This window comes from Taeniopygia guttata, chromosome 23, assembly GCF_048771995.1.
Source record: "Taeniopygia guttata chromosome 23, bTaeGut7.mat, whole genome shotgun sequence".
Lineage (NCBI taxonomy): Eukaryota > Metazoa > Chordata > Aves > Passeriformes > Estrildidae > Taeniopygia > Taeniopygia guttata.
Window position 1 is genome coordinate 1986414 of NC_133048.1, and position 25008 is coordinate 2011421.

Consider the following 25008-nt stretch of genomic DNA (forward strand, 5'->3'; position numbering starts at 1 on the left):
CCTGGGAGATCTCCACCCCCAGGGATGTGCTCAGCCCCTGGCACTCCGTGTTCTCTCTCCCAGGAGGCAGGACCGTTCCTTGGCTGGGATTTTAGCCTCATTTATTGATGTAAAAAGATAAATCTCCGTCATTTGTGCGTTTTCTTAACCTTCACCCTGTTTGCTCGACATGTGTTGGATACGAGGCCGTGTCTGGAGCGTGTGGAAATTAAAAAGAAATGAAAGAAAACTGAAAGAAATTAAAATTACAGCATTTGAATGGATATGTTATGGAAATTATTCAAAATCCTCACGTTCTTTGCAGTTCATTTACAGCGACATTTACAAGCTCTTTGGCTTCTTATCCTTAATTTTCTGATGAATCCAAGCAGAGGAGCAGAGCTCCTTCACCCTCCACGTGCAGAGCAGGGAAGCAGGATCCTGGCAGGCTCTGCCTTTGCTCCCTGGGGATTCAGAAAGGTGGAGGGAAGCTCTGCCAGGTGTTCAGAATGAGCACAGAAATGCAGAATAATTCTGATAACTCAGCTGAATTGAAAAATTCTCTTTGTCTTTGTAAGCTTTTAGAATCCCTGGAAAAAGCCAGGAATAATCTCTGTTGCAGGATGAGATTGTTGCCAAGCAAAAGCCACAGAAAGCCACGAATCTTCTCCCTAACCCTGTAAATATTTTTGTTGCAGCTGAGTGTGGAGGGACAATCAGAGGAGAGGCCTCAGGACGGATCCTCTCCCCAGGATATCCAACTCCCTACGACCACAACCTCAACTGCATCTGGACCATCGAGGCAGAGCCTGGATGCACCATCGGGTGAGAGCTGTGGTTTGGCTTCTTTCCCACGTGGAGCTGATTTTTCCAGGTCAATAATTCCATAAAAGCAATGGGGGAGAAGCTCCTGTGACTCTGAGAGGGACCAGCAGGGAGAAGTCACTGCTTTGGTTCCAGAATCAGGGAGTGGTTTAGGCTGGGTGACTCTGTGGTCACAGCCATCCTGCTTACCCTTGGCATGCCCGAATTTCCCTTTGTTTCCAACCAATGGATCAGAAAAATACCTTTAAAAAATAAGGCTTTAGCAAAAGGGAGGGGTGAAGTTAGGTGGCTGAGACCTTCAGAAGATCTGCTGTGATCCTGGTGGATGAGAACATATTTCTGTTTTTCAGTTTCTTCCTTTTTTCCTCTTGAAGGGAAGTTTCTGGAGGCACAGTACGTAACCACAGAATCACAGAATGGTTTGTGTTGAGAGGGACATTATGTGGCTGTTCCATCCTGAATTCCTTCCCTCTCAATCCCATTTTTCCTCCCTCCTGCCCCAGCACCCATCGCCTCTCCAGCACAGCCTGTCCCTCAGGCTGAGCTCCAGGCTGCTTTTTAGCCCGTGGAGTTCTGCTGGAGGCGGGTTTGGTCTGGTGTTTTCATTTTTATTTAATGCAGAAATTCCCTCCATTAGCACTGCCCTTTGGAATGGCTCAATAATGGATGGGTTTGGGTGTGAACAGAGGAGAAAAAGCACAGCCAAAGCAGCTGAATCCCTGCACAGGCAACTTCCACTTGAAATCTCCTCTATTTTTATTCTCCTGGAGAAGGTTTTTACAGGACAAAGTAGCGAGGTCCCTTTTTCCCCTCATCCAAAGGCTGCTTCAGCAACTTTGCTCTTGTAGTCCCTAAAAGCACCCACATGAGCAGAGATTTGGGATCAACCAAAGGCTTGGAAGAGGCCAGGAGGGAAAGGAGAAGGTTCCAGGAGGTATCAGAGCCACACAAACCTGGTGACCCTGCCTTTCCCAGAGCTCCCTCTCCCTGCTCCTTCATTTCCCAGCTCCAGCAGCACGGATGATCTCAGGGGAGTGGGGAGAGCACATTCCCAGCAACTTCATTTTTATGGTAATCCATTGGAAAAATAATCCTCTTCACGCATGATACAATTGTATAAAGCTCTCATTTATAACTTACATGAAAATTAATCACCAGAGCTTTTGGAATGAAGCTGTATCTGCACAGCACGAGGGGAAGAGCAGGAGGGTGAGACGGGGAGAAAAATGAGTCTGCGCTTTAGAGGCATGCAGGGGAAAGGGCTGCTCTTGCAGAGGGGATGAATTTGGGGTGTGGAGTGCCTTGGCTGGGCTGGGAGAGCTGGGGGAGAGGAGGAAGGAGGAGGATGTGCTGGAAAATGGATGGGAATTCCTTGCCCAGCTGGGAGCAGGGAACGCAGAGACACGGCAGAGGTGGGTTGTGGTCCATCCCTGATCCCAGTGTTGTCAAAAACCACTGATGTCATTAATTTATCCCAATTTCATGGGTATTGACAGCTTCCACTTTCCAGAGTTTCATCTAAAAACAAGAGAAGATACCCAGAGCTGGAAGTGATCCCAAAAGGATCATCTAGTGCAGCTCCTGGCCCTGTCCCAACACCCCAAAACCCCACCCTGTGCATCCCAAACGCTCCTGGAGCTCTGGGAGTCCTGGGAATGTGACCAATTCCAGCATTTTGGGATGTTCCACTTCCCAGGGACAGGACATTGAACAGCTTTCAAGCTGGGGAAGCCTCTCTGGGGCAGTGGGGCAGCCCCCAACCTGCTGCTGAGGTGGAAAGTGGTGGCTGTGGTAGCACCTCTGTGCCAGGGAGGTCCCAACCTTGCACAGAAAAGCCAAAGTCAGAGCTTGGATGGGGAATGTCAGCATAAAAACTCCTCAGGATGGTCATTGGGGTTGTGGGGAGCTCAGGGAAGAGCTCCTCAAGGTTGTTCACACTCTCAGGGCAGAGCTGGGCTCTCCTCTCTGCTCCTTGCTAAGCTGCCAGAGCTTCCCCTCTCTCACATTTATATAAATATAATCTCCCCAGTTTTGAATTTGCTTTTTAAAAAATTTTTCCCCTGCATTTCCATGCCTGTAACTGAGCAATTTGGATTGTCAGAGTGCAGGAATAGAACTCCTTTCCCCTCAGGAATAGAACTCCTTTCCCTTCCATCATCTGCTGAAGCAGGGGCTGTGCCTGGTCTCACGCCTCAGGCTGAGGGCAAAGCTGAGATGTGCCTGTGGAATAGATGGATTTGCTCCAGAGAACTCCAGATCTGATATCCCAGCAGATCCCAGGCACTGGACAGCCTGTCCCATGGATCACCTGAAGCTGAATCCCATGGATCACCCCTGGCACAGCCTGAAGTTGTTTTTTCTCAAATAAAGGGGAGTGCTTTAGGCTGATGGCAGTTCCAGGGTGTCCCCCCACCCCTGGCAGCCTCTCCCTCATCCCAAGGTCTCCAGGGATGAGTTTTTTCCAGCATTTCTGGCTCACTGGGCCCAGTTAAGGCTGGGAACAATCATAATCACACCAAGGCAGCCGTGGAGAACAGCTCTGCACCATCCATCCTGATTTTCCTCAAGCCTGGCTTTATTTCTCTCTGCTCAAGGTCTCTGCTTTGGAGATTTATGGTTCAGTTCTTTTGGTTTCTCCCAGCTTCTGTGGGCATCATTTTTGGTGCTGAGGATTTTACAGTGGGGCTTTTTTTTTTTTTTTCCTCCCCTTTTTTTTTTTATGGCTCTCCCCTGATTTATTTATGTTTGCCCCAGATAAATGGGAAAGCAGCCAAGTGAAAGCTTCCCTGTTTGCCTCCGTGGGCTGGCAGGGATTTCAGCACAGCACCTGATGGGTTTGTTTTTTACAGATTTTTTTCCTGTTTCTGGGTTTCTGTCCCTGTTTCACACTGGGGTTGAGTTGCCCATGGTTGGCCTGATTTTGTTGTGCCAGAGGGAAAATGGGGCAGTGACAAACGGGGACAGGGAAAATCCTCCTCTCCAGGTGGGATTTGAGCACAGGAGTGGAAGGGATCAGCTCCTGCTCCATCCCCAGGGAATGGCCACATTCCCAAGCTGCCAGAGCCCCAGGAGGGTTTGGAAACACCCTCAAGGGCAGGGTGGGATTTGGGGATGTCTGGAATTGGATTTGATTCCTGTGGGTCCATTCCCACTCAGCACAATCAGAACTTCATCCTTCAGCTGGTGACTCCCCCAGGTGTCACCGTAACCGGGGCTGGATCCTGTTCTAGGGTGGTTCTTCTGACCTGGGAGGATCCCAAAGCTCTTGGAAAAGCCTGGATCCATCTGCTCCCCCTCCTCCCACAGCAGAGCTGGGCCTGGGGAGGAGCAGGGTGAGATCCCAGCAGGGATGTGTTGGGATCATGTCTGTCCTGTCCTGGAGTGCCACCAGCCCTCACCTGGGCACGGAGGGACCTCCTGCCTCTCCCTTGGGTCCATCACTGGCCCAGACTCAACAGGAATTCCCTCACCATGAGGTCTCCTGCAGCTTTCCCTCAGGAATTCCCTCTGGAAGTGCCTTGGCTGAAGGCCTTGAGCCCTCTCTCCAGGCCAGACCCAACTTTGAAATGCAGAGGAAGGGAATGAAATCTGCCTTCAGAGCATCAAAATAAACCCTCAGTGTCAGCTCATTGTCACCTTCATAACTCCTGTTTTCCCTCCCTGGTGTGGATTTTGGAGCTCTCCCTCCTGCTGCCTCATTTTCTCTCCATTCTCTGCTGAAGTTCCTCTGTTTGCTGATCTAATTCTGCAACATCCAGACCTTCCTAAAATACATCAAAATCCTGAAGGTGCTGCAATCCAGCCTCGGAATTGGCTGCCTGAATGTGGCACAAAGCACATTCCAGGTCTGAATTCCAGAGGAGACAACACATTCCACGTGGGCCTGGCTGCCCGAATGTGGCACAAACCACACTCCAGGCCTGAATTCCAGGCGTTTTTTGCCCCACAGGCTCCATTTCATGGTTTTCCACACCGAGGAGTTCCACGACGTGCTGCGGATCTGGGACGGGCCGGTGGAGAACGGGATCCTGCTGAAGGAGATGAGCGGCTCGGGGCTGCCTGGGGACATCCACAGCACCTTCAACTCTGTCATCCTGCAGTTCAACACCGACTTCTTCACCAGCAAACAGGGTTTTGCCATCCAGTTCTCAGGTGGGATGTGCAGGGGTTCCTCAAAAACCCAACCAAACCCAGAGGGAAAACCCCAACTAAACCCCAAGGGAAAAATCCAACCAAACCCAGAGGTAAAACCAGCCACACCCAGAGGGAAAACCCAAACCAAACCCAGAGAGAAAACCCCAACCAAACCTCAGCCCTGTGAACACATTCATTTCAATTATTTAGGGTGATATATTCCAATATTTACAGAGTGTCCCAGGTTTGTGCAGTTGTTTTGGAGTGATAATTAACAGGGAGTGGTTGGGCAAGGGATGATGTGACTTTCCCTGGGCTAAGACACATAGAAACATCTTCCCAAGTTTGTTTTTTTTTTCCATAACTTTCTGTCCAGGCTGCCTTGCTTGGCTGGGGGAACAAGCCAGCATTTTGGGGAGAATTTCTGCTGGGTTTCAGACCTTTGGGATGACTCAGCCAGAGGCAGAGCTTTGTGTCACCCAACACAGCAGTGCCATCCTGGGGTTTTTTTTTGCCAGATTTGTGTCTTGTCCTGCCAGGAAGGACCAGCCTGGGCTGTTAACTTCCTTATCTCCAGCTGCACAGAAAGAGAGGGATTTCCTCTGGCTCTTTCAAGAGCAGCTTTCTCTAAACTGCCTGAGTGTAACAGACTCTCATCAACTTAGCAGGAAATAAGCTCCTGATCTGGAGCTGGGCTTTATTGACTGCTCCTGCTCAAAGCCTTTGTTCAGCAGGTGTGACTAAGCAGCCAGACCTGAGCTCAGACCTGTCCACTTTGGGATCTTGGGAGCTTTAATGAGGTGGATAAGCTCACAAAACTCCTATTACTCCAGGATTTTCCCTGCTGGTAAATCCTTGTGCTGTTGGCAGACCTTGAGCTCAGGCAGCAGCGAAGCTTCGCCTGTCCCCAGCTCAGGGGACATCTCAGACCTCAAAGAGAGGCAGCAACAAGTCTGGAATGGAAACAAACACATTTCTGAAAGGTCAGGCTTGATGCTTCACAGATCTTGAGGCTGAATTTCTCTGCCACTCAGGGGAAAGCGTGAAGTGCTGGTGGCTGAGTTGATTTTGCAGCATGTGCCTGGCACAGAACTCTCCAAAAGCACCGTGGAAGATCAGTGGGTGTCTGGCCTGATGGAGTAAACAGCCATGTGCACAATTCTACATCAAAGCTGCTCCCTGGGTGCTGCTCTAGAACTTGCTGGTCCCCAGAGCCTTTCCCAGCTGGAGTGGCAGATGCTCAGAGCAAAGGGAAAGGCACTTTTTGTGTGTGGGGGAACTTCAGGGGATGCTGAGGGAGGAGGGATGGGGAAACAAGGCACGACCTGGATGTCTGGGTAAGGACAGAGCCTCAGGAGAGCTGGTGCTGCAGGCCTGGTGTTAAATAAACATTGCTATTCAAGAGTGCTTTGAATTCCCTTCAGTTTCCACAGCCACCTCCTGCAATGACCCAGGAATCCCCCAGAACGGGAGCCGGAGCGGGGACAGCAAAGAGGCCGGGGACTCCATCACCTTCCAGTGCAACCCCGGCTACGCCCTGCAAGGGGAGGCCCAGATCACCTGTGTGCAGATCGAGAACAGGTTCTTCTGGCAGCCAGACCCGCCCACCTGCACAGGTACGGGCACAGGGACACACATCTGTGACTGGGCACAGGGACACATCTGTGACCTGGGCACACGGGGACACAGAGCCCTGTCCCGGCACAGGGACACATCTGTGACTGGGCACGGGGACACCCATCTGTGACTGGGCACAGGGACACAGATCTGTGATCTGGGCACAGGGACACATCTGTGACTGGGCACAGGGACACACATCTGTGACTGGGCACGGGGACACAGATCTGTGACCTTGGCACAGGGACACACATCTGTGACCTGGGCACAGGACACACATCTGTGACTGGGCACAGGGACAGAAAGCCCTGTCCTGGCACAGGGACACAGATCTGTGACCTGGTCACACAGAGACAGAGCCCTGTCCTGGCACAGGGACACACATCTGTGACTGGGCACAGGACACACATCTGTGACCTGGGCACAGGGACACACATCTGTGACCTTGGCACAGGGACACACATCTGTGACCTGGGCACAGGACACACATCTGTGACTGGGCACAGGGACAGAAAGCCCTGTCCTGGCACAGGGACACAGATCTGTGACCTGGTCACACAGAGACAGAGCCCTGTCCTGGCACAGGGACACACATCTGTGACTGGGCACAGGGACACAGATCTGTGACTGGGCACGGGGACACATCTGTGACTGGGCACAGGGACACAGGGCTCTGTGCTGGCACAGGGACACACATCTGTGACTGGGCACGGGGACACACATCTGTGACCTGGGCACAGGACACACATCTGTGACTGGGCACAGGGACAGAGAGCCCTGTCCTGGCACAGGGACACACATCTGTGACCTGGGCAGGGGGACACAGATCTGTGACTGGGCACAGGGACACATCTGTGACCTGGGCACACAGAGACAGAGCCCTGTCCTGGCACAGGGACACACATCTGTGACTGGGCACAGGGACACAGGGCTCTGTCCTGAATCCATGGACAAAGGGCTCTGTCCTGGGTACATGGACACAGATCCATGATCTGAGCACAGGGGCACAAATCCATGTCCTGAATCCATGGACGCAGATCCTTGTTCTAAACCCATGAATACAGTTCCATGTCCTAAATCCATAGGCACAAATCCATGTCTTGAACCCATGGACACAGATCCATGTCCTGAGTCCATTGACACAGCTCCATGTCCTGAACCCTACTGTAAAATTTCACCCCACCCATCTTTAAAAATTAAGAAATATTTTTAAAATACCCTTCAGATCTGCAGAGCTCTGATAAAAAATGCTGATTTTCTAATACTTAAAATTGTACTTCAAATTATACGTCAATTGTTTATAGTTTATTTTTTTAATCCAATTTTAACATGAAGTGACAAAGGATTTGGAGGAAGAATCAATGAAATATCAGTAACTGTGGGAGAGGCAGCTCGGTTGGAGCTAAACTGGGAAAATTCAGTGTTAAATTTAGGGCTGATTTGGGGTATTTAGCATTTCAAACGTGTTTTCCCCTCTTCGTGGCACAACTGCCAAACAATCCGGGCTGGGAGAACCCCGGGAGGTTTGGGCCATTTGAAATCTGCATCCCTCCCCATCCCAGGCAGCACTGGCTGGGTCCAGCTCCTGCTTCAAATCTTTGGAGACCCTGGGTGGGATTTTCAAAGGAATCCGAGGGTGTTGAACACTTGTCTCCCTCAGGCTTTTCAAAAATGAGTCCTTAGATTTTGGTTTCTTCAGAGTTTTCCCCTGACGTTACAATCCGGGAGGGGAAACACCCTTGGGGTTAAAATTAGGGTGAATGGGCACAGAAGAGATGCTGGTGAGTTCTTCCAAGGCGTTTTTGGGGGACTTTCAGCCAAATTTTCTATGTCTGTGCTATGATTTCCTGGTGTGTCCCAGAAGGAAAACATTTCTCTATTCTTGGACTTTAAAAAGGTCTCTCATCCCTACTATGACATTTCTAGACCAGCCCCACTGGGTTTTACCTGATATTTTTCTGGATGTTTTTCTTTATCAAAGCCCACAGGACAATCCCACGTGCTCACTCCTTCATGGAAGATCCTTCCAAGATTTATCCCATCATTTTCAGACCCCTTTCCTCTCACCCCATCCCAAATACGTGAGGGTCGATCTGGGAAATCTCGGAGCCCTCACAAGGAGCCTGCAGCAAAAACTGACAGGGAAAATATCACTCATGTTTTGCCACGGTGAGAAACACGAGCAGGCACTTTGAGCCTTAAAAAAGTAAAAATTGATTTTTCAATCAGCTTGGCATTTAATGTGCTGGGAAGTGGAGTAAACACGACTGCCCAGACGTGTTTCCACCTTGTTACAAGCGAACAGGCCTTGACAGGGAGTTCCATAAATGCAGCAGAAAAGTGGAAGATCTCCCTCTCTCTCCTCCTGGCTCCTCATTTACAGGTTTTAGGAAGGTGCTGGTGGCATCCAGAGCTCTGTCTGTGGTGTTTGTCCCCTGTGGAATGACAGAGCCACCACAGCCTCGTGTCACCCGTGAGCCTCTGGGTCATTTCCCACGGAAATATCCTGGGATTCTGTGCTATCTCAAACCCCTCTGTCTGTCACATCTCCATCTTTTTCCATTCCTGCTTCCCTGTGAAAAATGCATTATTTATTATTGGCTTTTCGCAAATGTTACGATGAATATTATATGTGTAATGTTAGAAAGTTGTGCTGTATTCATTCTCTTAAGTTGTGTGTTAAATGTAGTTTTAGGTTACAACATAATGTTGAAATAGAAACTCTGCATGTAGGATTTTTTTACTAACTCAAGCAAGAGATGAGATAATCAAGAAACTCTTTGCACAGAGATAACAGTGACTTGGAGCCCATAAAGAGTTACTGTCCCCTTATCAGAAAACACAAACGTTCTTCCACCTCCTCTCCATCTTTTTGGAACCACCAAGATTAAGGAGAAGAAGTTGACAAAACCCAGAAAAGTTCTTAATTTGCAGAGAATTTATGCATCATGTATGAGAGATATGAATACGCAACAGGCTGTTTCTTTTAAGGTTATTCTTTTGTTCACAAGTCATGCTTGTCATGACTCAGTGTCCAAGAGCATCCGGACATCCGTAATTCTTTGCTTTTTATTGCCTTGTAACTGTCCTAACTCTAAATTTTATTACTCTAATTGTATTACTATTTTTACAACCGTTTCATTATTTTAAAAAATCTTAACCAAGTGATTGGCGTTTTTCGCATTCCCATTTGCTGCTTCGGGAGTCTCCGTGCTCCAAAGCCTCCTCAGCCTCGGTGGTTTTCCTGCAGCTCCGTGTGGCGGGATCCTGACGGGCCCGGCTGGGGTGATCCTGTCCCCGCAGTACCCGGAGCCGTATCCCCCGGGGAAGGAGTGTGACTGGAAGCTGACGGTGTCCCCCGACTACGTCATTGCCCTGGTGTTCAACGTGTGAGTACACAAGGGTTGCAATTTGTGGTATTGATGATTTTGAGATTGTAAAAAGTTTTTGTCTTTCTGCCCCGCTGCCAAAGCAGAAGCCATAATTGGTCTGTGCTGTTTCAAGGTTGTTTATTCTGTTTATCTCTAACATGTTCTGCTGCCCTGCCGCAGCTCTGTCCTGCAGGGCAGCGTGTGGGGCTCTGCCCTCAGTGGGATGGTACAAACATTAAATACCACAAACTACCTGTGCTGGATTTACAATAACGTGCCAATATCTGTCACCTATGTTGAACAGTGTGTCCCCAGCCTGAACCAACAGAAAAATGCCAACACCACAGTGAAACATGGAGGGCATGAAGAAGGAGAAAAAGGACAAGACACACCCAATTTCCTCCATCTTGTCCCCTTTGGACCCCTAATCTAGAATCCTAAAATTTTACTTTTGCACCTGTGCTACACTTAATTATTACTTATATCAAACACTCAGAGCTGGTAATTCATCCTGTAAGATTGAAAACTCTTTTCCATGGACAGAGATCACAGACAGTGTCTCTGGGGGCTCTGTCCAGGGGGGTTCCTGACCCCTGCCAGGGTCCCAGCCCTGCCAGGGCAGCCAGAGGGAAGCTCTGGACTCCCAACACAAGGGTTGGGTGCCATGGCCCTGGGGACACAGAGCAGGGAGGGATCATCCAGGTGTGGATGTCTGAACTCTGGGAAGGAACCAACCCAAGGCTGTTAGAACTGTCCCGTGTCCCTGGATAATCTGTTCCCAGACTGTTTTTTGGAGGGGAGATGCTCATATTCCACATCCTTTTGTGCCCCATTCACTTGGATCACCTGGTGCAGCGGCTGTGGACAGGAAACCATGGCATCACCTGATTTTTGGTGCAGAGAAGCACAAGCAAGACCTGTGGGCTTTACAGTTTCTCCTTCCACACCTTTCCCAAAATCTGAGAGCCCCTGATTTAATGCAGCTCCTCTTTGATACACAGAACATGATGGGCTGCAGGAATCCCTGCAGCAGCTCCGGCTCAGGCTTTGTCTCTTGACTCCATCCCCATTCCTGCATTCCTCACCCGTGGTTTGGACACAGCAGTGTCCTCTGCCTGGCAGGATTTTGGAGCAGGAGCAGCTGGCAGGAATGTCCAGCTTGGCAGAACTTTGCAGCAGGAGCAGCCAAACCTTTCCCTGGGGTTCCACATCCCAGCACCTCAACCCAGAGTTCTCCAGGGACGTGTCCCGACTCCAAGCTCTCCTCCTTTGCTTTTGCAGCTTCAGCCTGGAGCCTGGCTATGATTTCCTGCACATCTACGACGGGCCTGACTCCCTGAGCCCCCTGATTGGGAGTTTTTATGGCTCCCAGCTCCCAGAAAGGATCGAGAGCAGCAGCAACAGCCTTTTCCTGGCATTCCGGAGCGACGCCTCCGTCAGCAACGCCGGCTTCGTCATCGAGTACACAGGTGAGGGCTGAGAGCACACCTGGCCCAGCAGCTACCTGAGGCTTTCCCTGGGCTTATTCCCAGATTATTCCACCTTATTGGAGCAACCTCTCATTGGGAGAGGCTCTAGATGCTGTGGAAAACTCCTCCCAGGGGGAAGTCAGGTGTTTTGCCAGCCCCGAAGCAGAGGGTGGAGAAAGGGAGGGAGGGAGGGTGTCCAAAGCAGTGGGAGGAGAGAGGGAGGTGAAGATGGATGGAGTGAAACAGGAAAAAAGGAAAAGTGGTGCTCAAAGTGTCCAAAATCTGTGCATCAAGACCCCACAGAGCCCAGGAGAAGCCAGGATTTCAGGATTAAAAGGTGAGGATACAAATGTGTGGTGGGCAGTGGGGGCTGACCAGTCTGTGGCTCCCAAAACAGAGAATTGGTACTCTGGGGAAAAAAATTCCCATCCTTTTGTGCCCCATTCACTTGGATCACCTGGTGCAGCTGCTGTGGACAGGAAACCATGGCATCACCTGATTTTTGGTGCAGAGAAGCAAAAGCAAGACCTGTGGGCTTTACAGTTTCTCCTTCCACACCTTTCCCAAAATCTGAGAGCCCCTGATTTAATGCTTAAGCACACTTGAATTGTTCCCAGAGCCACTGCTCTCAGAAAAGCCCTCATCTTTAATGAGCAATTTCCAAATGACAAAAGAGCTGGATTAATCAAAGCCTCTAATTATATTGCAGGCAGGAAAAAAATAAGAGAAATAGGAAAAAAAAAAAAAAAAAAGAAAAAAATAGCTGTTAGAAGAAGAAGGAAAGAAATATCTAAGTCCTGACAGCTCTCTAGTGTTCCCTGGAATTTTTATGTTGAAATGGGATATTAAACTCTGCAGGGCAGAGAATTTTTTATTCTCTACCTCTCAGGAGGGTGGAGCAAGGTGGGGTTTGGCCTCTGCTCCCAGGGAACAGGGACAGGATGAGAGGGAGCAGCCTCCAGTTGTGCCAGGGGAGGCTCAGGTTGGACATCAGCAGGAATTTCTGCATGGAGAGGTGTCAGATATTGGAAGGGGTGGAATCCTCACCCCTGGAGGTGTCCAAGGAATAAATGAAAGAATCCCAGACTGGTTTGGGTTGGAAAGGACCTTAAAACCCACCTAGCTCCATAGGCAGGGACACTTCCACCATCCCAGCTTGCTTCCAGTTCCTTCCAGCCTGGCCTTGGACATTTCCAGGGATGGGGAATCCACGATTTCTCTGTGCAAGGGCCTCCCCATCTCAAATATGATTTGTCCTTGTGGCACTTGGTGACAACCTGGGGATGGGTGGTGACTTGGACTCGGTGATCCTGAAGGGATTTTCCAGCCTCAGCAATCCTGGGATTGTGTGAAATCCAAGTTTTGCCTTACTGCTTGGATTTTGGGTGTGGGATCTGGAGCCTCCCTTCTCCCAGTGCTCCACAGGAGGGTCTGGAGCAGCCAGAATCCAAACCAAATCCCAAATCCAGACCCTACAAACGGTGCCAGTCCTTGTGAAAATACCACAGATTCCTAGGTGGGGGGGGGGAAACAAAAAAACCCCTAAAAAAACTCCCATTTCACTGCTCAAAGCAGCAGAGGAGCTGTGTCAGGGGAATAAAAATCCTGGGAATTCTTTCCCTGCAGAGAACCCCCGGGAGTCCTGCTTTGACCCGGGGTCCATCAAGAACGGCACCAGGGTGGGCACGGACCTGAAGCTGGGCTCCACCATCACCTTCTACTGTGATGGGGGCTACGACATCGAGGGGGGCCCCACCCTCACCTGTGTCATGGGAGGGGATGGAAAACCCACCTGGAACAAGCCTCGTCCCACCTGTACAGGTAAATCCCACGGGAAGGGGCAGGGGGAAGGATCTGCCCGGAGCCGGATCCCTCGACGCGTCACCCGTGGAAAACTGGGTGTTAGTTTAGAGGGGTTTTCTCTGTTTTTCCATCATTTTTTTTAGGGGTTTTACCAGGAATTGATTTTCATGGTTTTTCAGGGGGAAGAGCTGGTTTCTGGGAGGTTTTTTTGAGTTTTTTTTGGAGATAAATGGGAAACTGGACATGGCTGATTCAGTGCCTGACACATCCCGAGTGCCTGGCACAGGGCAGGAGTCAGGAATCCACTTAAACCCTGGCTAAACCTGATCCTTGCTAATCCAAACCCTCAATTTTGGGTGTTCCTGAGCAGGGGCAGAGCTCAGTGACAAAACAAACGTTTTTTTCTTAGGTTTTCTCTGTGGTAGTTTTATTTTCTTTTCTGACGTCATGGTTTGCAGTTAGTCTTGAGCTGAGAAGGGAATCAAGAGACAGCTAATGGGGGAAGGAATGAAATCTCTAATTTGGGACACACTGGCAGGGAAAACTGAGGAAAGGTGGCAAAAGGAGCTCATCCCCAGCTGTGAGGTGGGGAACATTATCAAATCCCACATTAATTAGTGGTTTGATAATTCCAGGTGGAGCCAGCACGAACTCAGGGTGGGGTAAACCTGATTTTTCCAATGGGAACTTTCAGGGAGCAGCACCTGGAGCAGGGAATGGTGGCTGGGGACATTTCCAGGCTCCAGGGATGCTCCATGATCTTTTCCCTTGCAGCTCCCTGTGGAGGGCAGTACACAGGCTCAGATGGAGTCGTCCTGTCCCCAAATTATCCCCAAAACTACACCAGTGGCCAGGTGTGCCTGTACTCCATCGTCGTGCCCAAGGACTATGGTACCACGCTTGGAATTTTTATGGGATTCTCTTCTTGCAGCTCTTATTTGCTGGGTTTTTAATGATGATTTTTTATAAGTGCATCCAGAATGGAGATAGGGCAGATGGGAGTGATGCTGTTGGGTGCTCTTTGTGCTGGAGTCAGAGAAAATTCTGGATTTGTCCATGTTTTGTCCAAAGCTCAACCCAATGGGAGCCAATTGCACCTAATCAATAATTATTGTTCCTCAGTGGAATTCTGCACTTCGTGTTCCGTAGGCAGGGAAAGGGGATGAGTCACAGAAAATTCCCAGTGGGCTGGAAATCAGTGGGGAAATGTCGTGGCAATGAACCCGGGGGAGGCTGGTGCTGCCTCTGGAATTTGGGATAAATAAAGGGCTCCCATTTTTCCAGGCTGTCGCTCAGCCCTTGTCCCTGCCCGGAATAAAGGCAGCTGAAACACGGGGAAAAGGTTGTGCTGGGAAAACAGATCCCAGTTTGGAATGCTGGGAATCCTGGAGGGGGCGAGTCCTGGGCAGGGCTGGGGGTTGGACTCGATGGTCTTTGGGGTCTGTTTCAGCTGAGGGGATTCTGTGATTCCATGGAAATGCCTTGGCTCCGTGGGCTGGCGGTGTGGGGACAGCAGTGGGGACAGCAATGGGGTCATCAGTGGGGACAGAATGGGACAGCACTGGGATGGTAGTACGGTGGCAGGGGGATTGGAGTGGGACAGCAATGGGATGGCAGTGGGGACAGCTCTGGGATTGAGTGGGGACGATGGTGTGGTGACCATGACGACAGCAGTGGGGGACAGTGTGGTGACAATGGGGACAGCAATGTGGGGACAGCAGTGTGATGATTTTGGGGACAGCAGCCTGGTGACACTGGGGACAGCAGTGGGATAGCAGTGTGGTGACACTGGGGACAGCAGCGTGGTGATGCTGGGGACAGCAGTGTGGTGACATTGGGGACAGCAGCGTGGTGATGCTGGGGACAGCAATGTGGGAACATCAGCGTGGTGACACTGGGGACAGCAGTGGGACATCAGTGTAATGATGCTGGGGACAGCAGCGTGGTGACACTAGGGACAGCAGCGTGGTGACGCTGGGGACAGCAGCGTGGTGATGCTGGGGACAGCAATGTGGGGACAGCAGCGTGGTGACACTAGGGACAGCAGTGTGGTGAAGCTGGGGACAGCAGCGTGGTGATGCTGGGGACAGCAGTGTGGTGACACTGGGGACAGCAGCGTGGTGACACTGGGGACAGCAGTGTGGTGATGCTGGGGACAGCAGCGTGGTGATGCTGGGGACAGCAGTGGCCGGTGCCAGCCCTGTCCCTGTCCCTGTCCCCGCAGTGCTCTTCGGGCAGTTTGCCTTTTTCCAGACGGCGCTCAATGACGTGGTGGAGGTGCACGATGGCCCCACGCAGCACTCACGGCTGCTCAGCTCCCTCTCAGGCTCTCACTCAGGTAGGGAGCTGCTCCCTGTCCCTGTCCCTGCTGGGAAAAGCAGCCTTGTCACAGCTGACACCCAGCCCCTGCTCCCTGTGGCTCCTTCCTTCACCTCTGTCTCTCCCGTTTTCCCTCCTCCCCACCCAGGGGAATCTCTGCCATTGGCCACCACCAACCAGATCCTCCTCAAATTCAGCTCCAAGGGTCAATCCACAGCCAAAGGTTTTCATTTTGTCTACCAAGGTGAGTTCAGGTGTGTTCTGGAAGTGTCCTCGGGTCGCTCCCGGGGTGTCCTGAGTGTCCTGAGCTGCTTTTGGTGTCTGGGGGTTCTGAGCAGGGAATATCACAGGAAATTAGGATTCCTCTGGGAGCAGAGCTCTGGCAGGGCTGTCTGGCTGCTGTGGGTACTTTGTATTCTGCCCTTTCATTCCCACTCAGCCTGAACCCTGCACATCCCAGGATTACCATCAGCCCCGTCCCGGCGTCATGCCTGGAGTCACGCAGGGAATTTGGAGATTTATCCCACAGCAATTCTTCCCAGTGGCGTTTTTAGCACTTTGCTGGGTGTAAGCAGCTGAAATCCCGTCTGGCAGCTCGGAAATCCTCCCTCTGTGCGTGTCACAGGCTCAGGACTGTCACACTCCTGCCCCTTGATCCTTTCAGGAACAGCTTTGTGCTGCACTGGGCGAGAACAACTCAGGGATTTTATGGGAGCAAATAGCAAATGATGCATGGAACAGTGGGAAAGCAGAAGGGATTTCTCACCCACCTGCTCCCTGGAGTTATCTGTGGGAACATCCAGGCTCTTGCTGCAAAGAGGGGACAGACACTGGCATGACCTGAGCCTTCTCCAGGGGTGAAGCAAAGCATGGTTTGGATTTTGGAGTGGTTAAAGATATGTTCTCTTGAATTCCTGCCTAATGAGTGTGAAACAGCCGTGGTTGTGACTGTAATCTTCAAAGAGCTCAGCAGAGCAAAGGTTTTGATGAAACCAGGGAAGGTTTCCTCCTCCCTCCTGCAAGAGCTGCATGGGAAGCAAGGGGAAAAGGGCGATCCTGATTTGGATCTGCCTGGCCAGACTCTAATTAGCTAAACACTCATAAATTTAAAGCAACTCAGAGGAAAATATTAATTGAATTCTTCCTTGGAAATATTCCTGGTTTTTTTTGATGAGTTTTCTCCTCACTTATCTGCCAGACTCATTCCTGCCTTTGACTGTAATTCCCAGTACTCAACAGGAATACCAACAATTTCAGCACTGCCACTGCTTAAATCCCCCTTTTCTCTCTTTTCCAAAGAAGATTTTTTCCCAATTGCTGTTCCTTCATGGCCATGAGGCCCAGGGAGCTGAGGAACCCAAAGGGTTCCCCAGAGAGGCTCCTGCATTGGGTGACAAAACAACTTTTTGGGAAGCCACTGCCAAATGCTTTGGTTCCCCTGGGTAAAAACAACCTTTTGATGTGGGGGAAGTTCTCTGGAGGAAAGCAGTGGGGGGGTTCTGGATGTTCCAGCTGCTTTTATTTCAGGTATAGAATCATTAAACCATTAAGTTTGGGAAAAAAACTCCAACATGTTCAAGTTCCAATGCTTGGATTAAGCCAGTCTTTGGGATTTAGATAAAATCAGGCCATGGTTCTGCTTGGATTCATCCTTTCTTTGTGATTTAGATACTTTGGGGTTTAGGTACAATCAGTCAATGGCCAAGTTTGGATTCAGCCCAAATACTTTAATGTTTTAGGTACAATTAGTCGATGGTCATGCTTGGATTAAGCCAGTCTTTGGGATTTAGATAAAATCAGGCCATGGTTCTGCTTGGATTCATCCATTCTTTGTGATTTAGATACTTTGGGGTTTAGGCACAATCAGTCAGTGATTGTCTTTGGATTCAGACCCAATACTTGAAGATTTTAGGTACAATTGTCAATGGCCAAGTTTGAATTCAGCCCCTCTTTGGGGTTTAAACACTCTGGGATTTAGGTACAATCAATCAATGGCTAAGTTTGGATTCAGCCCCAATACTTCAGGTTTTTAGGTACAATCAATCAACAGTAAAGTTTGCATCCAATACCTCCTTGGGGTTTAGATACTTTGGGATTTAGGTACAATTAGTCATGTTTGGATTCAGCCCCTCTTTGGGGTTTAAACACTTTGGGATTTAGGTACAATCAGTCAATGGCCAAGTTTGGATTCAGCCCCAATGCTTCAGTTTTTTAGGTACAATCAGTCAGTTTGGGGAGTGATCTGGGGAGAAAGGGAGAGGATTCACACATGAGTAGTCAAAGTTTGAGGGCAGTGAAGTCTCCTCACTGCTCATTTTTCCCAATTTTCCAGCACTCTCCTTGTGTGGAGTCTGCATCCAACACCTCCTTGGGGTTTCAGTGTAAACTCAGGGGTAACAAATTTCCAACGATAATACAAAATAATTCAGGGATGATAATTTTCGGTGTGAGCTCAGAGTAACTCGGGGATTTTGGTGCAAAACTGATGAATCTTGACTCCCAGCACTAACTGTTGTGTCTGCCTTCCCCCGCTGCCGGCAGCCGTGCCCCGCACCAGCGCCACGCAGTGCAGCTCGGTGCCGGAGCCGCGGCACGGCCGGCGCCTGGGCAGCGACTTCGCCGTGGGCGCCGTGGTGCGCTTCGAGTGCAGCCCCGGCTACGGCCTGCGAGGCTCCCCTGCCATCCAGTGCCTGGCCATGCCCGGGGCCCTGGCACAGTGGAACTCCTCCGTCCCCACCTGCGTGGGTAGGTGGCACGGGGCAGGGAGGTGGGAACGGGGTGGGAGAGTCGCTGGCAGCGGTGTTGTGTCGCTGTTGGGTGTCGTCCTGATTCTTAGGATTTTCTGAAGTTTTCCGAGTTTACAGTCTTGTAGAGAACTTTCTCACACAACTTTCTGTAAACAACCTGTTGTTTTGTGTTTCTTCGTGAAGGAGGAGAAATTTGATGGACTGGTAAATTTGCGTTGCTTCATAAAGGAGGAGAAATTTGATGAGTTTGTCCAATGTTGTTGGAGAGGTGGCACCTTCACCCTCCAATCCACTGTCAGCTTTGGAAAAGTATAAGTGCTGGAGTGAGAAAATAAACTTCCTTTTTTTCACCTTTGCAATAGCATGTGTCTATAGTGACAATTGGACATGAAGTGAGTACCCAGAAGCTTGGCGAGTTTAAAAGAGAAAAAGAGCAAATTTTATTTCTGATGTGAATTATAGAATTCTATCTAGAATATAGAAATCTATCTAGAATATATAGAATTCTATCTAGAATATAGAATTCTATATATTCTAGATAGAATTCTAAAAGTGACAGTGGATTGGAGGATGGAATTGCCACCTCTCCAACCACTCTGGTCAAACCAACAGTCCATCAATTCTCTCTCCTCACAAAGAAGAATGCAAAACAATCATTATTTACATGAACAGTGTGTGAGAACTCCAGTAGAAATATGTAAATGTTATCAGAAGGTTAAATAAGTTTTATGAGAGCTTTAAAATGTTCAAAAGAACTAGAAAAGAAAACTTAACACTTTTAAAAATCAGGGCAACGGTGTTTCTCTCTGGGTTGTCCTAAAAGTGTTCAGGGGTTGGATGTTGGTGGTGTTTGTGGGTGTCTTCCAGCCCGGGGTGTTCTGTGGGAAAAAAATGAACAGCAAAACAAAGCACTAATGAATTGAAATGGAAATGTAAGTGAATGAAATGTAAAAAAACTTCTTTAAAAGCTCTTGTGGTTCTGTCCAGAGAGGCTGTGGCTGTCCCATCCCTGGAAGTGTCCAAGGCCAGGTTGGACAGGGATTGGAACATCCTGGGATAGTGGAAGCTGTCTGAGTGAAGGGATTTGGGGATCTTTAAGGTTCCTTCCCACCCAAATCATTCCATGATTGTCTGATAAAATACAAAGCCCAGCCTGGCTGTGAGTAAGAACAGTTTAACCCTGATTTCCAGGGAATTGACCTTTTTGATCCAATACTCTTGTGAGATCTGGGACAGCATCTCAAATCAATCAGATCTGGGTGAAAGCTGCTTTCACCTCCTCTGAAGGAGAGCAACTCCTGAAGATCATCCTCGTGTGCTCCCCACACCTGAGGAACGTGCCAAAAGTTGCACGAAAAAGTTACTGGAAAGAGGATTATTCCTACAAATATCCTTAAATCACCACCAGCTCTCAATTCCTTGTCATTTTAACAATGTTTTTAGCGAAGCCAATTCCTTCTGCTTCCCTCATTGCAGTGCCCTGTGGGGGGAACCTGACGGAGAGGAAAGGAACCATCCTGTCCCCAGGCTTCCCTGAGCCCTACCTGAACAGCCTCAACTGCGTGTGGAAGATCACAGTGCCCGAGGGAGCAGGGATCCAGGTACAGCCAGCACAGAGGAGGACACTCAGGGTCTGCTGCTCTATATAGAATATAGAATTCTGTATAAAATATATAAAATTCTTTATAGCATATATAGAATCTGTATAGAATATATAGAATTCTAAAAGTGACAGTGGAATGGAGGATGAAATTGCCACCTCTCCAACCACACTGGTCAAACTAATAGCCCATCAATTCTCTCTTCTCACAAAAGAATGTAAAATAATTATTATTTACATGAACAGTATGTGGGGAACCATGTGTTGGGAAGTCGCTGTTCCTCGTAGGACAGGGATGGATTGATGTGGAAATCTCTGGAATCAGGCATTTATTTACAGCCAGGATTAAGCAGGGATTCATTGGTGATGTTTGTGTGTGTGATGCTGTGCCAGGGGAGGCTCAGGTTGGATTTAGGGAAAGGTTCTTCCCCCAGAGGTGCTGGCGCTGCCCAGGGAATGGGCACAGCCCCAAGGCTGCCAGAGCTCCAGGAGCATTGTCATGGAGGCACAGGGTGGGATTTGGGGAAGAGCAGGTCCCTCAGTGTGACCCTTACTCTGGCACAAAAAAGGGGCAATTTCAGTTAAATATTAGGAAGTTTTAATTATGGTTATCCAGGAAGGCTGTGGATGCGCCAACCCTGGAAGTGTCCAAAGCCTTGTTGAGCAGGGCAAGGAGCAACCTGGGATAGTGAGAGGTGACCCTGCCCACAGCAAAGATTTTGGGACAAGATGAGCTTTAAAATCCAACCCAAGACCTTAAAATTCTTTGATCCCACGTTTTTGGGGCCCCCACCGGTGCTGAGGTCTTCAATTCCGCATGGCACCAAGATCTGCTGTCACCTGGTCACGACCCATCAGCTTCTTTGGGACTTCCAGGGGGAAAAAAATCCCTTGGAGAAAGGTTTTGGTCCCCAGGAGCTGAAACAGCTGCGGGGAGGGGTCTCAGGGCAGCCCCCAGGGAGGGGAAATGACCCCAGAGCTGGAGCTGGATCCATCCTGGCACCGCTTCCTTCGACTTCTCCATTATTAGCTCTTAATTCCAGCCTCCCTTTACCCCCTTTTTGCACAACAATTAAAGGTTAAACAACTGTAAATCAGGGAAGGAGGTGAAATTGAAGCTTTCTTGGTAGCAGCACTCAGGAGCAGGGTTTTTATGTAATCAGGGTAGGAGCTGGCACTTCTGCCATGAATTATTCATTCCCGGAGCAAACCTTCCTGAGTGAATTAATTTATACACGTGGCAGTAAATAGATGCAGATCCCTTGTGAATCCACATGTCAGACTAGAATTAGGACCTTAAAAATGTTTATTCCGTTAAGCTGGAGGAGGGGGGAGAGAGGAGAATAAATAATTTAGGCGGTGTAAGAGCAAACAAAACGCTCATTCTCACTCCACTTCCAATAATGTAAATCACAATAGGGGTGTAATGAGGCAGGAAAAAAGGGAAAAAAAGGGTCAGTGGGAGCAGTGATGGCTCCGTGGGGGTCACTGCGATTCCTGCTGGGTGAACTCCACTCACTTTCTGCTAAAAAAAAATACATGGGAGGAACTTTACAGCCGGTTTTATTACCCGGAGTAAATCAAGGAGGAAATGGGTTTAAATGGCTGAAGTGGGGGGATTGATTTTTTTTTTTTTTAATTTATTTATTATTTTTATTTTCAAACGGAGGATTTTGATTTGATGTTCAGCAAGGCAGAGGTAAGTGTAGAATTGGGGTGGATGAGGAAATCAGGGAATAAGATTTGGGGAGAAAGGGAGAGGGTTCACACATGAGTAGTCAAAGTTTGAGGGCAGTGAAGTCTCCCCACTTCTCATTTTTCCCAATTTTCCAGCACTCTCCTTGTGTAGAGCCAGGCTGTACAACTCATTTATGCTCCTGATTTATCTTTAAGATTCCTTTTGCATTTGAGGGTTTTTTTGTTTTTTTTTTTCTTTTGCCTGACATTTTAATTTGAGATACGCAATGTTGGAAAATCTCATCCCAACCTTCCAGAATAAATCTGGATTTTCCCCCAAACCGATGGCTTTTGCTCAGATTTTCTGCCTCACTCTCACCCCATTCACCAAACTTGGGTTTTTAATGGGACACTGAAGGCTTTGATTTTAGGATTTAGGCAAAATCCCTGTTAATGGTGATCCTGGCAACCAAAGCTGTGCAATTCCATGGAGATCCTCACTCAAGCACGAGCTGCTTTTCGGTATAAATGCAGATTTCTCAGCTCTGCTTTTCTGTATAAATGCAGATTTCTCAGCTCTTCTTTTCTGTATAAATGCAGATTTCTCAGCTTGGATGTTTCTCATCCAAGGATTTGTGTTGATGTTCCAACTAATGGAGTCAAGCCACTTCCCAAGGCCTCCAAACCTTGTGGGGCATGGCAGGGAAAGGTGAAATCCAAAAATGCAGCTCGACTGATTCCACTAAAAGCTGAGGAACAAGGCAGGAACTTGATTGGATTTTTTAAATCCTGTTGTTTAATGTGAGGCATTTTTTGGGTTTATTTTATCTCCGGCTTGCTGCTGGTTGCTCTCATTTCAAAGGGCTCAGAGTCTTCAGGGATTTCTCCAAACAGGGGGGGAAAAAGGCTGGGATTCTCAGCAGCTGGAAATGAGCTGGGCAGTTCCAGGAGCTCTGGAGCAGCAGCAGAAAACAGCATTTCTGTCTGGAAGTTTGGGGGAAAAAATAGCTGGAAAATCTCAGTGGGAATGGTCAGAGGCAGAAGTCTCCAAGTTTTGCCCATGCTGAACCCCCAGAGTGTGTAAACTCAGCCAGTGACCCTTTAATTGCCATTAATTTGATTTATTCCCATTATTTGGGGAATTGTGCTGTTAATTTTTTTCTCTTTTTTTGTTTCTCTCTGCAGATCCAGGTGATCAGTTTTGTCACGGAGCAGAACTGGGATTCCCTGGAAGTGTTTGATGGAGGAGACAACACAGCCACCATGCTGGGGAGCTTCTCTGGTACGTGGCACTCGAGCCCATCAGTTCCTGCCTCGTTTTATTCACCTCACAAAATTAAATTTAACTGCATCAACAGCTAGGAACAGATTTAAAGGGAATTATGTGCTCTGCTGGATTGGGAATTTCAACTCCATCAGCCTGTGGGAGGGGTGAGAGGGAGCTTTAAACACAAAACCAGTGGGGTTTTATTCCTGGACATGGGAATTCCCTCGGTCCAGATGCTGCAGCAGCTTCCAGGGAATGAAGGAATCCTGAATTCCTCGTCCTGCTGCTCCAGCAACTTTATGGAGTGAATGAATCCTGAATTCCTTGTCCAGATGCTGCAGCAGCTTCCAGGGAATGAAGGAATCCCAAATTCCTTGTCTTGCTGCTGCAGCAGCCACAGGGAATGCAGGAATCCCAAATTCCTCGTCCTGCTGATGCTGCAACTTCCAGTGCATGAAGGAATCCCGAATTCCTTGTCCAGATGCTGCAGCAGCTTCCAGGGAATGAAGGAATCCCAAATTCCTCATCCTGCAGCTGCGGCAGCCACAGGAAATTAAGGAATCCCCAATTCCTTGTCCAGATGCTGCAGCAGCTTCCAGGGAATGAAGGAATCCTGAATTCCTCGTCCTGCTGCTGCTGCACCTTCCAGGGAATGCAGGAATCCCAAATTCCTCGTCCTGCTGATGCTGCAACTTCCATGGAGTGAATGAATCCCGAATCCCTTGTCCAGATGCTACAGCAGCTTCCATGGAGTGAAGGAATCCCAAATTCCTTGTCCTGCTGCTGCAGCAGCTTCCAGAGAATGCAGGAATCCCGAATTTTCCCGGACCTGTGTTCCACCCACGCCGTTTCCCATCCCTTGGTGCTTTTTGTCTGTCGGTGGCCGAGCTCCAGAGGCTGAAATCCAGGAGCAGCCACTGGAAAGGCCCTGGGTATTTCTCAATTGGCCTCATTAGAAAGAACCTGATCAAAACCAAGAGGAGCTCGTTAAGTTGAAAGGACTTTGTGTTGTCAGCCTCTCCTGCCGCAAATCTCCGAGGAGGTGCGGAGGAGGAGGAGGAGGAGGAGAGGGATCCTCTCCACTGCCTTTGTGCACCTCTTGTTTTGCCAGGAACCACAGTGCCTGCGCTGCTCAACAGCACTTCAAACCAGCTCTATCTGCATTTCTATTCCGACATCAGCGTCTCCGCTGCCGGCTTTCACCTGGAATACAAAAGTAAGAGCAGCTCCAGCCTTGATCCCGCAGCTCCTGGGAGATGGGGAGGTACCTGCGGGGCTGGAGGAGTGGGAGAAGTGGGAGAAGGAGCTGCTCTGGCTCCCCGCTCCCAGGGAGGGAGTGATAAATAGAGAAAAGATGGAGCAGAGGGGTGGGATGATGCTCACTGTGCTCTTGGTGGCACCTTTTTGTGTCTGTGTGCTCAGATCTGCCTCTCCCTCTGAATCCCTGGGCTCAGCCTTCATCTCCAAAGGGCAGGAGAAAGGCACAGCCATTCCTGATGTGACCATGCCTGGAAACTTGGTGCTGGTTCCTTTTTCTCAGCTGAGTCTTTAATTCCTTGATTTCCCACGGGCCTCACCCTGACAGACCCCTCAGGGATCCTGGAAGGGATCCTGTGGCTGGACCTGTCAGAATCTGTGGTATTGATGATTCCAAGACTGTAGAAAGTCTCTGTCTGTCAGCCCCCTGCCAAAGCAGAAGCCATAATTGGTCTGTGCTGTTTCAAGGTTGTTTATTCTGTTTATCTCTAACATGTTCTGCTGCCCTGCCGCAGCTCTGTCCTGCAGGGCAGCGTGTGGGGCTCTGCCCTCAGTGGGATGGTACAAACATTAAATACCACAAACTACCTGTGCTGGATTTACAATAACGTGCCAATATCTGTCACCTGCGTTGGACAGTGTGTCCCCAGCCTGAACCAACAGAAAAATGCCAACACCACAGTGAAACATGGAGGGCATGAAGAAGGAGAAAAAGGACAAGGCACACCCAATTTCCTCCATCTTGTCCCCTTTGGACCCCTAATCTAGAATCCTAAAATTTTACTTTTGCACCCGTGCCACACTTAATTATTACTTATATCAAACACTCAGAGCTTGTAATTCATCCTGTAAGATTGAAAACTCTTTTCCATGGACAGAGATCACAGCCAGTGTCTCTGGGGGCTCTGTCCAGGGGGGTTCCTGACCCCTGCCAGGGTCCCAG

The 25008-nt window shown here is 49.2% G+C and overlaps 1 protein-coding gene across 2 annotated transcripts in view; it reads left to right on the forward strand.

The window, feature by feature from the left end:
* The window catches only part of CSMD2 (CUB and Sushi multiple domains 2), a 224638-nt gene that overhangs the window by 153936 nt on the left and 45694 nt on the right, over positions 1–25008 (forward strand). For both annotated transcript variants that reach the window (XM_030290568.4, XM_030290570.4), the window contains 13 exons: positions 678–804; positions 4754–4956; positions 6363–6554; positions 9806–9944; positions 11208–11395; positions 13022–13216; positions 13973–14089; positions 15423–15536; positions 15666–15761; positions 18059–18262; positions 19741–19865; positions 22727–22823; positions 23920–24024. In XM_030290568.4, the coding sequence (XP_030146428.4) occupies positions 678–804; positions 4754–4956; positions 6363–6554; positions 9806–9944; positions 11208–11395; positions 13022–13216; positions 13973–14089; positions 15423–15536; positions 15666–15761; positions 18059–18262; positions 19741–19865; positions 22727–22823; positions 23920–24024 (1902 nt within the window). The remainder of the gene's footprint in view (positions 1–677; positions 805–4753; positions 4957–6362; positions 6555–9805; positions 9945–11207; positions 11396–13021; positions 13217–13972; positions 14090–15422; positions 15537–15665; positions 15762–18058; positions 18263–19740; positions 19866–22726; positions 22824–23919; positions 24025–25008) is intronic.